This window comes from Armigeres subalbatus, chromosome 1, assembly GCF_024139115.2.
Source record: "Armigeres subalbatus isolate Guangzhou_Male chromosome 1, GZ_Asu_2, whole genome shotgun sequence".
Lineage (NCBI taxonomy): Eukaryota > Metazoa > Arthropoda > Insecta > Diptera > Culicidae > Armigeres > Armigeres subalbatus.
Genome location: NC_085139.1, coordinates 143,964,989 through 143,981,634, shown reverse-complemented (window position 1 = coordinate 143,981,634; position 16,646 = coordinate 143,964,989). Strand labels below are relative to the sequence as shown.

The window sequence follows — 16,646 nt, the reverse complement described above, 5'->3', positions numbered from 1 at the left end:
CGTTTAGGTGGCGTCGCAATATTCTACCCATCTGACTTCTTGGGTGGTTTAAAATTCGATGTGTTTCATATCAGAAACAAAACAGATAAGTTGCAGAATTATTAACACTTCGGTTCATTGCTGTTACGACAATGTTTCTGATATGTTGCAAAACACTTTGAGCTCAGCTGAGCAGTATTTTATTTTTGACAGTCCCCTGTATGTTCCGTATATGGCACAATGAAGTTACAAATGACTTTGTTGTTTATGTAGTGCACTTGTAGCAGAATCTCCAAATAGAATTGTTGGTGTGAGGGTTATAGTGGAAGGTTGCAAAACTCAAGGTCCATGGTTCGATTCCCGGTTGTTCCCGGTTGGTTTTTGTGTTTTTATTTTCATTGTAGCCGCAAGATGTTGCAAATAGGCTCCACCTCTTGCGCTTTTTGTGTCACAAAGGAGTTCCAAATACGACGCGTTGTGCATAAGTCAGACCTTTAGTAAGTCACTCCACAGTTGTTGTTACTCACTGAGAAACAAGAGGTGTTGCTTGGGTATCACGGGAAGTACATAAATATACTGTGAACAGGTGAGTAATCTGAATATTAACCTTTTGTTCGATGCTGTTCGATGCATTCGAATGTCGGTGGGAGAGGAGTGCGGGAGGTGTGGGGTTGACCCGTGGAAGATCCGGTGCCATATTGACTGCCATCGTGGTACTCTTCCAACTATGTCCTTAAGCACGGGGAATACATATGAGTTCTTCCAACTCGACGGAAACGTTCCAGTATACTATAGCGAGGTATTGGAATTGGCGGCTCACGGTAGCGCTAAGGATGACGAACACTTCTTGTGCAGAATCGATGGAATACAATCTGGGCCACATCCCACTGAGATTTTCAGTTTTTCAAGCGTGCGCTAGACCATGTCTGATGAAACAGTCAAATGCAAGGTTGCGAGAGGAAGTTGAGGAACGTTGTGTTTACAGGAAGCAAAACGCTGCTGAACTGGAAGCGAAACAATTCGGCAATTTCTTTCACAGTACTGGCGTCTGCATTGCCATTGCTCATTGTGGACGGCACCAGACTGGTGGCGTTGATTATTTACGTATTGCCAGAAGCCACGTGGATCCGATACGATTTTGAATTTGAGCTTGATGGATGGAGAACAGATGCTCTTTGAGCCTGGAATATTGTTGGTTAGCTTCAGCGTAAGCAATTCTAGTTGCATCGGTGCGATGTTTGCTATGCCTTCTCAGAGCAGCTCTTTTAAAATGTTCGAGCTATACCAATGGACATTAATTAATCATGGTCTTAACACACAGACGTGAGTATGTAAAAGATTTTGATGATCTTAACTTGACGACCGACTGGCAAATAGTTCACACAACCTTTAGTTGATCAGTGCATTTGCTAAGCTGCCAGACAATTTAACTTCTCACGCTCACTCTAATGTGAATGTACTACACACATGTGGAAGCGTTGTTTTGGAATATGGATTGTGAGTGCTTCAACTATGCGTCCGATCTGAGAATCTCGGACTCATTCAGTAGCCGCTAAGCACAAGTTCTCTTCACTGTAACGAGGCTCCACATAAGAAAATAACTTATTTGATTTCCAGCAGGTTGGTAATTTTGACTCAGCTGATAGCTGTTCAGCTCCACGTGCATCCGAGAATTGCGGTAGAAGCTGCTTCACGGAAATCATAATTATCCAGAGAGTTACGAGACTGTACTGCTGCACCAGTTATGCCTCGGCGTCGGTAACAGTGATATTTCCAATTCTTTCAAAATGAACAGTACAAGGATGTAACAATATAGTGAATGCAGCTGCTACGTCTGTTTTCTGTGCCAATATACCACCAAAAGCGTGGTGTTAAGATCATCCAGGTAGTTGACGTAAGCGTCGTAGTTCCGTCGCTTATCGGGGAAATCACCATCCTTTTGCTGTTTGTGGTTTCGAGCTATACCAATGGTTTTAAGACGCAAGCAGTGTTTAACAACTGCACTGTATACCGCCAAATGTTGGCAAAAGGCGAAATCTCATTCGAATGAGTTTCGTACACGGCGAGAGCCCACGTGACTAAAACTTAAACTTAAACTTAAACTTAAACCTTAAACTTGAACTGGAATAGGGTTACTGCGTGGCCCATATAAAAAATATAAATGGCTTTGTTTCTTATTTTTGTGGTTTTTCTCGCATGATGGCAAAAAAAATCGACCCATCGAAACGACGAATTCTCGCTTAACTTTTCAAAAGCACTTAAGTAACATTTTTTCCATGAATTAATTTGAATAGCGCAATCAACAGAACAGCATGAAAGGTATTGATTGCGTAATTGCGTTTAAGTAATTCAATTTTTTTGGTTGTTGCTTATTTTTTTAAGCTTTGGTGGGTTATTTGAGAAAGGTATGTAAAGCCGGGTTTAGAGAAAGTAGACCAACTAGATGGAACAGATATTCCGTACCACTCTCGTTCTCAGAATATGATCAATTAATATTGAAGTCTATAAAAATAACGGAAGAATAAGCCTCAGGAACTTATTTTTAATACATTAGATAAATATTTTGTTATACGCCATATACTCGTTATAAATAGTTAAAATAAAAATATATAAAACTTTAAATTCTTCGAATCTTTCAAAATATTCATGACAAAACATAAAGTTCAAAGTAGCCTGAGATGTCGTTTTGTGAAAATTATGAATCAAAAAAATCTCCATCTAAAAAATGGTTGTCTGAAAAACGTCCTCTCAGCACTGGAATTAAAATCTAGCAGGACTATTATTTTCCCGAGAACATTTAAATGAAGCGAGGAAAACCACTCATCTATCACCTCCGGAGATCTGGCACGGTGGCGAAGAACGAATGAAATACGAGCCATGTCACGCCGGATATCATCAACAACAGCCACAGTGTCCATTCACTCACTCGCTACCAAACACACCGAGATACAAGCATACACAAGAAGCATAAGCACACTACACCACCCGGCCAGGCAGCGCAGGTGTTCCAGCAGGGTCCTGGCCGGCGAACGAGAACGTTCGCTCTTTCCCTTTGTCGCTCGGTAGGTAGTGTGAAATACATCAGCCACGATTTGTACGGCGAAACCGAAATCTACTCACCAGTAAACTTGGCCACTCCCTTGAAGGTGATATCATCTACTATCACCGGCTCGGAACGACCTTTTGCATTTGCCGCAAACAGGATGATACGGTACGAGGTGCCCGGTTCAAGATTATCTAAGAAAAATTGCACCGGAGGATGCTGGAAGAGACAGAGAGAAAGTGAGAGAAACAGAATGATAAAAATGGTTACGTATATAGTGGTTGAAGTCAACCATGTCAGAGTTATTGTGGATTGGACGTTGGCGTTACTAGACATTTGTGTCTAGGGGATAAGATTAACAGACATTCATTCGTTTATTCGTGTTTCGTCTTTCCTTGTGCCTTAGACTAGGCTTTAATTGAAAGTTTTCGTTACATCAACATCTGTTTCAGAGAAATAACTTAATTAGGGAGTTGATATTCTGCGATGTTATTACAGGATGTTTTTTTATCCTAATCATTTCACAAAATTTCGACAAAGTGTGTGTTTGATGATTAGAGAAATACTGAATTAATACTGAACAGTTAAACGGAATCTCTCCAGTTGTGGCATGCGAAGCCAGAAGAAAAATAATTATTAAATATGTCAAAGTACCCAAAAGAGCCGGTTTCATCTACTTTACCAGTTTCTCTGTCGGCTGCCCTAAGATAATTGTTCCCAAGCGCAACTGTTGGTTTGATTGGCATTATTGTCCGTTAGTCGAATTGTTTTGTACCTCCTTATGATGTGATGCAAGTAGTCGTTCATTGATGGTCATTCTGCTCGTCAACGATTTGAGTCCTGATTGAAGTCCCATTATCTGGTGTATGCCGATGACTTGAAGTTATTTCGAATCATCCGCAAAATGTTGGATTGCCTAACTGTACAGCAATGTATTAATGCTATTTTCAGTTGAAATTCAAATAAACAGTTTAAGATCCAAAATGACCAGCCTCAGCTTTAGACCTGGGGGTAATATAATTCTATCTTGAAAATCAAACTCCTGTGCTGTATATACCTTTTTGATATATAAGGTAAAAATGGTAGGGGCCCTCCTAAGCCGTGCGGTGAGATGCGCGGCTACAAAGCAAGACCATGCTGAGGGTGACTTAGTTCCACGCCGGTCTAGGCAATTTTCGGTTTTGGAATTCAGCCCACGGTAACTACCGGAACAATCAAGGCTTTAGCAATGTCCTCATCGTCGGTGTACACCCAATCTGGTTCAATAAGCATATACGCATGATGCAAACCCAATTTTCTTGAATACGAGATGCTCAAGGTACTCCAAAACGTTCTGGCGTTCAGCCCACGTTATCTACCGGGTCAGTCAAGGCTTTGGAAATGTCTTCATCGTTGGTATACATCCAATCCGGTTCAATAGGCATATAGGCATGACGCAAACCCAATTTTTAATACGGGATGCTCAAGTTACTCCAAAACGATCTGGAGTTCAGCCCACGGTATCCACTGGATTAATCAAGGGTTTTGCAATGTCCTCGTCATCAGTATACACCCTATGCGATTCAATAAGCATATACGCATCATGCAAATCCAATTTTGTCAAATACGGGATGCTTAAGGTTCTGGAGTTAAGCCCACTATTACTATCAGATAAATCAAGGCTTTCGCAATGTCCTCATCGTTAGTGTAGATACTCCTCCAATACGGTTCATTAAGCATATACGCAAGATACAAATCCAATTTTCTTGAATACGAGATGCTCAAGGTACTCCAAAATGTTCTGGAGTTCAGATCAATCAAGACTTTTGCATGTCCTCATCGTTGGTATACCCCCAATCCTATTCAATAGGTACATAAGTATCATGCAAACCCAATTTTCATGAATACGGGATCTTAAAGGTACTCCAAAATATTATTGAGTTGTAGTTTATAGTATCTTCCAGATCAATCAAGACTTTCGCAATATCCCATCATTGGTTTTTTTTCCAATTTAGTGTAATAAGCATATGATCCTAATTTCCATGAGATCCAATGTCACAATGACAATGAGGTTAACCTGCGATTTGTTCTGCGTTAACGGACTTGGATGATCAAGTAGTTCAATCGTTACGGTTTCCAGAACGTTTTGGCGAACCTAAAAGGTATGTAGTAGCTTGTATGAATAATGATTGAAGTCATATCAACTCAATGGACCTACTGGGATATCATATCATACACCATTCATAAGTTGGTTCATTGGATAGATCACATGGTCCAAGCTAAGAAAAGGGTCTATACAGTCGATCCTCTATGAATCGCTAATAAAATGACCATTGACTCAAGCATACATTGAGATGTGAAATAGGAAAATGGAAAATTGTGCGAAAGAACCATCAGAGTAACCGAGAAAATATTTTGAGTATGGCATCATTTGCTTCCACAAGTCGATAGCGAGCCGTAGAACATCGAATCATGGAGGCCATATTGCTTGTAAAAATAATGAATGAAATCGTATTGGCTCAATGAATGTAATGATTACTGTTGTAATGTTTAGCGCTAAATGGATCCATCGTTCAGCACTTGGATGATCGGGTAGATCGCATCTTTTGAACTACTGGGCGTTTTAGAGAACCTAAAAGGTCTGTAGTAGCTTCTAAAAATAATTACTGAAATCCTAGGACATGCGAAAAAAGTATTTCAACACCTTTTTAGTTCTTTCTATACTAGTTTTGGCAGGATCGAGCAGAAACACCCACATCTGTACGTTAAACCCATGTTAAACAAAAGTCGTCCTGAAAGGATTAAACAAAAATAATGATTTTGCCCGGAATGAGGCAATGGTGGATGTGACCCCTTCATTAAAAGGAATACATCTGCACCTAATAATGCAACGATAAATATGTACTTTCTTTAGAAGCGGGTGTTTATTTTTATTATTTCTTTAATAAGATGTATTTGCCCGGAATAAGATAATGGGGGATATAATCCATTTATTGGAAGAAGGCATTTTCACGAAGCAAAGAAATGGTGGATGTGGTCCCTTCTGAGCATGAGCATGAGCATGATGACCGTGCATTTCGTAGTTGTTACTCCGTGATTGACCAAAGCAATCGCAATTGTAATTGTGGATGTGGTCCCTTCTTCAGAAATACGCGTTAGTTCGAAATAAGGCAAAGGCGAATAAGTTTTGCCCCATATCAATTCTTTATTATACCTGACAAGCGCACTATTTTGGTGAATGAATTACTCTCTCCTCCTCTCCTCGCTCTCCTTACTCTAATCCATTATCTCTTCCTTTCGTCTTATACCGGATAGAGCAGTTCATTTAATGAAGGCATTATCTCCTCTTTTCGCATTACACCAGGCAGACGCGATCATTTAAATAAGACATTGCCTCATTCTTTCACTTTATTTCAGGAAAACGAGTTCATGTGAAGAGGGTACTATCTACGCTTCTTGTGTTATACCGGGCAAATGTGTTCATTTGAAGAAGGAATTATCACTCCATTTCCCCTAATACCAAGTTATGCTATCATCTGAAGAAAGCATTATCTTCTATAAAGGGATTAAATTCACTGTTACGAAGACGGTCACGTTTCGGACTCTTAACCAGCAAACTCGTTATTGCTTTGAGTAGGCTTTAAGCTGAAATTGTTATTTATTGTAATTTCTTTTTGCATGATTAATTTTAAGCTAACTTACATTTGTTGTCTTCTACGTTAACTGTCCGTCTACTTGTAACAAAGGTAATTCGTGGTTGTGAATGTCCCTATTAAGTTAAGTATTACAATTAAGATCAAATTCATAATTTTAAGCATCAAAGTACTTACTTGTAATATTAGGAACAAATTCTAGTTTACCACTTTAGAATATAAGATTTTAGGATAACTTTAACTTTAGAATAATTGTTTTAGGTTTAGCGAATCTAATCTTCTCTCTTGACTATTATTCTTCGTATTGGATAGCTATTTCTGCCAATCATTTCCCGTGACGTTTACTCTTGACGTTGTCAGTTTATCATTCGCCCGGTTGATTTCAGGGATGAGCTAAACGGTTTTAGCCGATGGCGAGGGGTCTTGAATCGTTGTGCACATACCCGGACCCGTATTGCTTGAAGTTCTGTCTTCAGCCATACAATCTTCATCTAGCACGTCCAAGACCGCCAGCTTAGTTACTGGACGAAGAAATACGCCTGCCTTCGATTTCACATCCGCGCTCCGTATGCGCCCGTCTTTTCAAGGTTCACCTTCACAACTACTCCTCGTTCCCAGCTGTTCCTTCTTGCCTCATCCACCACTATCACCAAATCTCCCACTCGTACGGGCTTAGTTTCCCGAACCACTTCGACTGCTTTGCAATGACCGGTAGATAATCGGTAACCCATCTTGTCCAAAAAAGGTCCAGCATTACGCGCACATAGTTCCAGTTGGCATGAAGCGTTGACTTCACTTCGACCGGATTAGTGACTGGCTGGCATACTCCATTCGATCTAAGAAGCAGGAAATGGTTAGGTGTGAGCGGCTCACTCTCTGCGGAATCCAAGGGTAGATATGTAAGCCGCCGTGTGTTTACGATGGATTCAGCTTCTGTCAATGCGGTTTGAAAAGTTTCGTCATCAGGGTTTCTCGAAGTTTCCATGGCTGCCAATACCAGTTTCACTGAGCGTACTAACCGCTCCCTTTACCTCCCATATGAGGAGTAGCGGATTCATCTTCCACTGTGTGGCTACATTTGTGAAGGTTGAGACCAACTCTTGATTCAGCTTTCAAATTTCATCGCGCAACTCATTCCTTGCTCCTTGGAAATTTAGTCCTTGATCAGAGTATATCTCCAACGGTGCCCCACGGAGAGCTATAAACCGACGAATGGGAAGTTTGCATGATTTGGTCGACAACGTAAATGCTACCTCAAGGTGAATTGCTCTTGTTGTGATGCAGGTAAATAATGCTGCCCATCTCTTCACGTTCGTGCGCCCTACTCGTACAGTTACGGGACCGAAGTAGTCCAACCCGGTAAAAGTGAACGCCCTGATATAAGGAGTTAAACGTGCTTCCGGGAGAGGGCTCATCCGAGGTGGTCGTGGAACTGCTTTGCGTACCTTACACAATGTACAGGACTTCGCTACTTTCCCCACAGCTACTCTTATCTCCGACACATGGAATCGTTGCCTGAGCTCATTCACGATGGTTTCATTGTTTGCGTGTGCAAACTTTCGGTGATATCCGTCGATAATCAGCATTGTTACGTAGTGGTCTTTCGGTAGTATCACCGGAAATTTTGCGTCATCTGCTACTGCGGGAGCTGCACCAATTCGCCCGTCCTTGCGGATCAATCCATCTGCTCCGATGAAAGGATTCAACTTGTAGATACGGCTTTTCTTCTCGATTTGTTTCCGGATGATGCGACGAATCTTTCTGCAGCGCTTCAAGCACAGCAAATTCTTGCGGGTAGACCTCAAGTTGAACCAATTTCAACACCATAATCTCTGCTTCCTGCAACTCTTTACTGCAAAGATTCTTTGAAGTCAGGCACGGCAAGTTGTTTCTCTTTCCAAGACAGTTATTTAGGAATCGTCGAACATATCCCATGGCTTGCAACAATCGTTTCCATTTGGAAAAGCGCTCAAACTGCACCGTTCCGGTTACGCTGCATCGATGGATCGTTATTATATTCCGCATTTCTTCTGCTGTGCTCCATTCTTCTTCCTTATGACCTGGCCATTCTGCTTCATCTTGGTAGAGAAACGATGGTCCACGAAGCCACCGGGATTCTTCCGAGGCATCTGGACCATTACCCCATTTTGTTGCTTCGTCGGAAACATTCCATTTTGAGGGTACTTTCCTCCAATCGTTTACGTCGGTGGATTCCAAAATCTCTCCTACCCTGAACGCCACAAACTGGTGGAACCTTCGTTGATCCGCTCTGAGCCAGGCTAACACGGTGTTAGAATCAGTCCACAGTATTTTCCTTTTTATCCGCAGGGTATGACTTGACGCAATTGTCTTCATCAACCTTGTACCGATTACAGCTGCTTGGAGCTCAAGCCTTGGCACTGACAGTTGCTTAAGGGGCGCCACTTTGGTTTTGGACGCTACAAGAGTACACCGAACGGTTCCACGGTCCACAATCCGAAAATAAGCAGCTGCAGCGTAAGCAGCTATACTTGCATCCACAAAACGTGCAACTCTAGTGTTTTTAAGGCTTCTGAACCATATCCGGGAAAATAACATCTTTGTATTCGTACTTGCTCCAGGCTGTGTAGTGCCCGTACCCAACGACTCCACGACGCAAACAGTAACTCTGGAATTTTGTCGTCCCAAGTGCTGCCGGATCTCCAAACTTCTTGAACAAGAATTTTTCCGTGTATCACAAAGTTAGCTACCAATCCAAGAGGGTCGAAAATACTCATAACCAGGCTCAACAACTCTCTTTTGGTGGGATACGTATTCCCGTCCAGCAACCTCTTCAGATTTTCGCGGAACTGTATTGCGAACGTAAAGATGTCTTCGTGCGGCAACCAACTCAACCCCAATACTCTCTCAGTCCCAACGTTCTTGCCCATCACGAAATTTTTCGGAGTTTCTGACGGTTTTTCTCCGATTTGCTTCAACACATCCACACTATTGGACAACCAGTGTCGGAGTTCAAACCCGGCGTATTGATGTAACGTTTTGACTTCTCTTGCAAGCTCCACTGCTTCGTAGACGCTATCGACACTATCGAGATAGTCGTCCACATAGTGGTTCTCCAAAACCGCGGTTGCAGCTCGAGGAAACTCTCTGGACAATTCAACTGCATTTCTATTCTTCGCAAACTGCGCAGAACTTGGGGAGCACGTAGCTCCAAATATGGCGACGTCCATAACAAACACTTCCGTTTGCTCCGACGGATTTTTCCGCCACAGAAATCGTTGTGCCTGACGATCCTCCGGTCTGATAATCACTTGGTGGAACATCTCCTTGATATCCGCATTGATGGCCACCTCCCTCTGTCTAAAGTACCGACAAAGTACCGTTGGTAAGGACTTTAGAAAATCCGGCCCTTTCAGCAGAACGGAATTCAGCGAAACTCCTTTTACCGTTGCTGCAGCGTCCCAGACAACTCGAACCTTTTCCGGCTTTTTAGGGTTTACTACTACACCCAATGGTAGATACCATGTCTGATTTTGCACGGTCTCTTTCAACTCCCGTTCTGTTGCTTTATGGGTGTAACCCTTGGACAGATAGTCATCAATTTGTTCCCTCACCTTGTCGTACAACGTTGGGTCCTTTGATAGTGTCTTTCAAGGCACTGCAACCTCCGCTCCGCCATTGGTTTGCTGTCCGGAAACTCCACCAAGTCGTACCTCCACAACAGCCCTGTTTGAAACTTTCCCGACTCGGTCCGAACCGTGGTATCCTCCAATATTTTCCGTGCCCGTTTTTCGCTAGGTGATTCTACCATTTCGTTAGATTCTACACCAGAACCTTCGACAGTGAAAAACGATTTGACGAGCTCATGAAGGTCTTCATTCGTTGACCGATTGCATGCGTGCAGTACTCAGTGGACCAGTTTAAATCCGATTCTCCAGACCTTCCGTACAGCAGCCATCCTAGACGAGTTTTCGCCGCCACAGGTTGACTTCCGCTTCCTTCACGAAGCTTCAACGTCGTCTTCAGCTTGGTGTTGTCCAGTCCAATTAATATTCCCGAGTAGCATCATCATAACTTGCGATTGGGAGTCCTTTCAAATAAGGGAATTTTGTTTGAAGTTCTTCGAAGTCAATTGTTTGTCGTGGCAGATCTAAACTAGAGACAGTGTGGACATCTTTCATCATAAAACGATTGCCGTTGTTACCGGAAATCTCCAGCATCACTCTTCTTGATTCTTCTTCAGTACGCCTCACACCATTAGTCCACTGCATACAGAGAGGAAACACAGCTCCAGTGACCCCAAGTTTCTTGGCAATGGAGTCTTCTAATAACGTTGAATCCGAACCGCCATCCAAGAAGGCAAAGGTATGCACCGATTTCCCATTGGCGTGAAGACTGACCGGAATGACGCGAAACAGGACTCTGTGCTGCATATGTTGATGCACCGTTACTACCCCTGTAGTCGAATTTGATACATTCTCACTCGAGCCATTTCCGACGTTTGGATTGCCAGGATGGAGGTATTTGTGGTGATTTTGTTGGCATCCATTTGTCCCACAACCAGCAGCCTTGCATGGCCACTTTCCATGAGGGTATAGACAACGTTTGCACAGATGTGCATCTTTCACGGCCTTCCAGCGTTCACCAAGTGTTTTCGCCTTGAAGATCGGACATTCTTTTGGTTTGTGCCCATGTACTTGACACACTGCACAGGGGCGCACTTTAGGAGGATCCGTTGACTTTGAATCCATCACACTTTTACCCCTACCAGTGACCTTTTCGGGATGACGTTGATCATTCCGACCACAAGATTCCGAACGAACGGAATTGACGAACGCCTTCCCTTTCTGTCGGTCCGCCTTGGTACTTTCTGTAACCCCACTCGATACACTGCTAGCTGCACTGATGATGACGTTCATGTAATTTGCAAACGCTCGAAGATCTGCTACCGCTATTGACTGCTTATGCATCGCCCACCCCAATTTGATATTGGCCGGCAGTTTGTCGATCAGCTCTTGGAGCAGAATCGGGTTGGCCAAATGCATTTGCTGCCCAGTTGACACTCGATGTGCACAGAGATTGCGAACTACCAAACCAAAGTTTACCAGAGAATCAAGTTTTTCTGGTTTCGGCGTTGGGGTACTCCTGACATCGTTTAACAGCGTGTTAATGATGATATCGGGACGGCCATACAATGTGCTTAGTGTCGACATAATATCACCCACGTTCGAAGGGTGTAGCAAAAAACTGTTCACTGCTTTTCTTGCTTCACCTTTCAAACTGCGTTGCAAACGGAGGAGATTTTCTGCTTCGGTGTACCCGCACATCTGCGTTGAAGTATTGTAGCTACTCCAAAACAGGGGCCATTCCGCAGGATTGCCTCCGAACACTGGAAGCTCTTTTGGGACCACATGACGAGCTGCAAGCTGCTGAGCATTTGGACCCAGTTGTAAATCCGGGTGCGCGGACGTAAACGACACTGCAGGCGCGTACGCATTCGATTGAACACCACTTATTGACGGTGGAATTTGATAAAATTGGGGAATTGTATTCGGAATAATTGGCACCTGATTCCCTGACTGTCCTATGTACCCACCCGAAGATGACATTGGCAAATAACTAGCTATATTATCTTGCATTTGGGGAATCTGATTATCTCCAACTAACCATTGATTTTGAACATAGTTTCGGTACATATTTGGCAAATTAGCAATCCCATAACCACTACCTACCCCATTGGAGCTTGTACATGCTGACTGGCAGATGAAACATTCTCTTTCCACCAAGATTCATACTGGTCATACGGGTCGAAACTGAAGTAGCATTTACCTGAGAGCACATCGGTTGTGTGTTTGCGTATTGTACCTCAGCTGGACGTCGACCGCTAGACGAACTCATTGGTGTTGAGTGGTGTGTTGGTGGTTGCCACATCGATGATATACCACTCGCTGGTAAACAAGACGGTGCGGCAGTGTGCGATACGATGGGCCGGCACGACGATGTTGATGTTACCGATGATATACCTTGCGCTTGTGGTGTGTAGGTTGCTAACGACGACTGTGGCAGAAATGAGTTCCCGTATGATGGCATGAAACTGACCGGCTGTGTAGTGGTCAGTGACGGCAACGAAAACGAAACCATCGACGCTGTTGTTGGTGAAATCACAAACATATTGTGTGCATCGACCGACGCAGAGGGTTTAGGAAACTGTTGCACGCTCGCCACCGTTGTGACTATTGGCATCACATTGTTCCCTTGCATGGTACTCTGTGCTATAGGTGGTCGTTGTGTAGTAGGATGCGAGATCGAGGCGTTTGCAGAATGGGATAATGGCAACGAAAGAGTAGCTAACATACTCGAAGTGATCGCAGAAGCTGAATGTGGATTCACTTGGCCTACTTCTTCAATAGTTGCTGTTGCCGTTCCTGGGGCAGAACTCGTGATTGGTTTCAGCTGCGATGTGAGTCCAGTGGGTTTGTTTCCAGAATTGGCACTCATGGTCACAGCCGGGTTACGGGTGATCCAATCCTCAACTTTCTCCGCTCCACGGTTGCAACGGCTACGAACGCTAACTGCATCTCCATCGTCATCCAATTGGGTATGAAGCAGGTCGTACTTTCGTTGGATGTATTCCTTCTCCAAGGCAAACATCTCCCTGATGGCCTTGTCTCTCCGTTCTCGTTCCAAACGCAACGTCATCTCCTGAATAGCTTGCTCCTGCTTTCCTCGCTCTTCTTGCATCTTCTCCTGTAGCCGCTTCTCCTCGGCTAGGCGTTGCACCTCCAACTGTATGCGTGCTTCCCGCATACTTGCTGAAGTCGATACTGTAGAGGCTGGTGGATCGGGAACAGAACACGCTGTGCATCTAAAGCTTCGGTCCTCTCCTTCGATGCTGTCGTTCACACCGACGCACCTGAACTGGAACCAGCGATCGCATCCGTCGCACTGGACCATCTTGCGATCTGCATGGTTTGGTTCGTCACACACGATGCATTGATTTTGTCCATCAGAACGATCGTGTGTGTCGGCGGCCGCTGGATCACCACTAGACATGGTTATGTTTTCCACGCCGAACGATACAAACAAATCTTAAAGATTTTGTTACGAAGACGGTCACGTTTCGGACTCTTAACCAGCAAACTCGTTATTGCTTTGAGTAGGCTTTAAGCTGAAATTGTTATTTATTGTAATTTCTTTTTGCATGATTAATTTTAAGCTAACTTACATTTGTTGTCTTCTACGTTAACTGTCCGTCTACTTGTAACAAAGGTAATTCGTGGTTGTGAATGTCCCTATTAAGTTAAGTATTACAATTAAGATCAAATTCATAATTTTAAGCATCAAAGTACTTACTTGTAATATTAGGAACAAATTCTAGTTTACCACTTTAGAATATAAGATTTTAGGATAACTTTAACTTTAGAATAATTGTTTTAGGTTTAGCGAATCTAATCTTCTCTCTTGACTATTATTCTTCGTATTGGATAGCTATTTCTGCCAATCATTTCCCGTGACGTTTACTCTTGTCGTTGTCAGTTTATCATTCGCCCGGTTGATTTCAGGGATGAGCTAAACGGTTTTAGCCGATGGCGAGGGGTCTTGAATCGTTGTGCACAATTCACCATTGCCTAATTTCAGGCAAACGCCTACATCCAAATGACGAATTACAGCCGCTTTTGCTTATTCTGAAAAAAACTGCTACTTAAACGAGCCTACTTTCAAAGAAAGAATCACATCCATCATTGCCTTATTCTGGGTGAGCGCTCACCTTTAAAGAAAAGATCAAATCAACGCTCAACTTTAAAGAGGGGCTCAAATCCACCATTGCCGTATTCTGGGACAAAGCCCACTTTTAAAAAGGGATCACATCCACAATTGCATTAACCCGGGCCATTGCCATTGCCTTTATCTGAGCAAAGGCTCAGTTTTAAAGAAGAGATCAAATCCACCATTGCCTTAATTTGAGCAAGTGCCTACTTTCAAATCAGGTATCACATTCTCTATTTCCATAATTCGGGTAAACGTTTTCTTCTACAGAAGGGATGACACCCACCGTTGCCATGTTCCGAACAAACGCATACCTTCAAAGTAGAAATCATACACAAATCATCGAACACAACAACCTTTAACATGCATATGCTTTTTTATCTCTATTAAGGAGACTTTCAGCTCAAGGCTGGCTCGTCTCCGGAACATGCACATGCTATTTAGCAGCATAGATAAAAGTTGTACTGTTGCAAAACGAGAATTTATTTTTTTGTTCCGTGTGTTCCGTGTGATTCTTTTTACTTCATGGTATGATTGATATCAATTAATGAACAATAATTGTCGTCTGTTGCAGTTTTATCGACACAGGAATGGGGCGCACCGTCCTTTGTTACGCCAATGTATTTGAACCAGAAAACAAGATCGAGTCTGGCTCGAATGGCACCGGGGGGAGTGTTGAAGGCAGATGAGCACGATGATAATAACAGTTTCCGGGAATGGGTAATGCAGTTGGAACAATTGAAAACAACAAGGAAACTCGTTATTCCGAGCATGGAGCACACCAGGAAGAGTTGTTGCATCCCGAATGAAAGCAACAGCGTCAATAACAGAGTATGAACTTTATTGTGGAAAGCACAGTGGAATGGGAGAGATACCATAGTTGATTCGAAGCATTTCGCGGCTGTGGGTGGGAAGAAAAGTGCAATGGTGCTTCATCGTTGGTTGCTTCTCTTCTTATTTTCTTCTTCGCGTTCTCCTTGAACTAACATTAGATTGTAGCACTCTGTTGAAAATGAACCGAGTGATAAGTAATGGAAGTGAAAGCATCGTTGGTAAAGCGAGTGATCGTTGACGCGATGTGACAGTTTATTAAAAAAATAATTATTGGAAGAAATAAAAATACTGCCGAAAGTGAGATTGACGTAAATACTATAGAGGAGATGTCGCATTGGATGAATAAACGAGATTCTTTTTTAGAATTCAAAACATGATGACATCATTTGATAGCAATTATTGTAAAAATTTTAACGGAAGCTACTCCATTCATGTCAGTTTAGAAGAATGATTTTTAATCGTTTTTATAATGCAGCACTGCAAGCAAAATATCTACAAGTTTCAGATCCGTACATCTGTTTTTTTCGCAAAAATAAATCGAGTAACATTGAAATAATCATTTTAAACGTTGCACCCAACCAGCGGATGGTAGATTTTAATAAAGTTCTGTATTAAATTTATTATTACATTTCTTGTAGGTATTTAAACCTTGCAGAATTATATGGCGAGATTTTATATAAAACCTGAAATATTTGTTCTTTGGGTGCATGATCTAAATTTTGATAACATTGAATAATTTACAGTTCGAACCGAAATTCTTTTTGAAATGCATATTTACTATCAATCATATATTATCACTTACCTGTAAGCTTAAATTTTTAACTAGCTTCAGCGCGGGCACTTCCACTAGCTCCAGCAAGAACATCTGTGGCAGGCCTCCGTCGAATCCTTCGATGCATTCGATGTGTAACGAGTCGGAAGATTGGTTGGATATCGTGCAGTTTTGAAGTGCAAAAGGTCGCCCTGGTGAAAGTTGGAAGAGAAAGTAGAATCAAAAGCGTAAGAGCTAGAGCTGTGCAAGGTCCACGTAGTACTGAAAATTGCAATGTGTTTTTTTTTCAACCTCCACTTGCACGGTTAACCCTTTGCACAAACACTTGAGGTCCGCGAGAACCCAGCCTTTGATGTTGCTGCTTGTCGGGGAAAAGAAACCGAAGCTTCTGGAAAACCGCAACCTCCGACCGACCAATCCGAGTGTTTGTACAGGAAGAGCAAACCGTGCATTCGAGGCCAACCATCAGTCATTCGGAGTGGTGCCATTAAAAGGCCAGTCGAGTGGAGATTAAAAAGCGATCTAATTTAATTTTGATTTATCTTGCTGAGCCATGATTGGGGTTGCTTTTTGGACAGTTTTCATTGGTTGGTTGATACTTAGGTGAAAAATAACACGAGCTGAACATGTACTGGAGCTC

At 42.7% G+C, this 16,646-nt stretch overlaps 1 protein-coding gene across 2 annotated transcripts in view; it reads right to left on the bottom strand.

Moving 5' to 3' along the window:
- The window catches only part of LOC134205207 (hemicentin-1-like), a 495,388-nt gene that overhangs the window by 44,302 nt on the left and 434,440 nt on the right, over positions 1 to 16,646 (bottom strand). For both annotated transcript variants that reach the window (XM_062680249.1, XM_062680250.1), the window contains 2 exons: positions 16,037 to 16,197; positions 3,100 to 3,241 (listed from right to left, as the gene is read on the bottom strand). In XM_062680249.1, the coding sequence (XP_062536233.1) occupies positions 3,100 to 3,241; positions 16,037 to 16,197 (303 nt within the window). The remainder of the gene's footprint in view (positions 1 to 3,099; positions 3,242 to 16,036; positions 16,198 to 16,646) is intronic.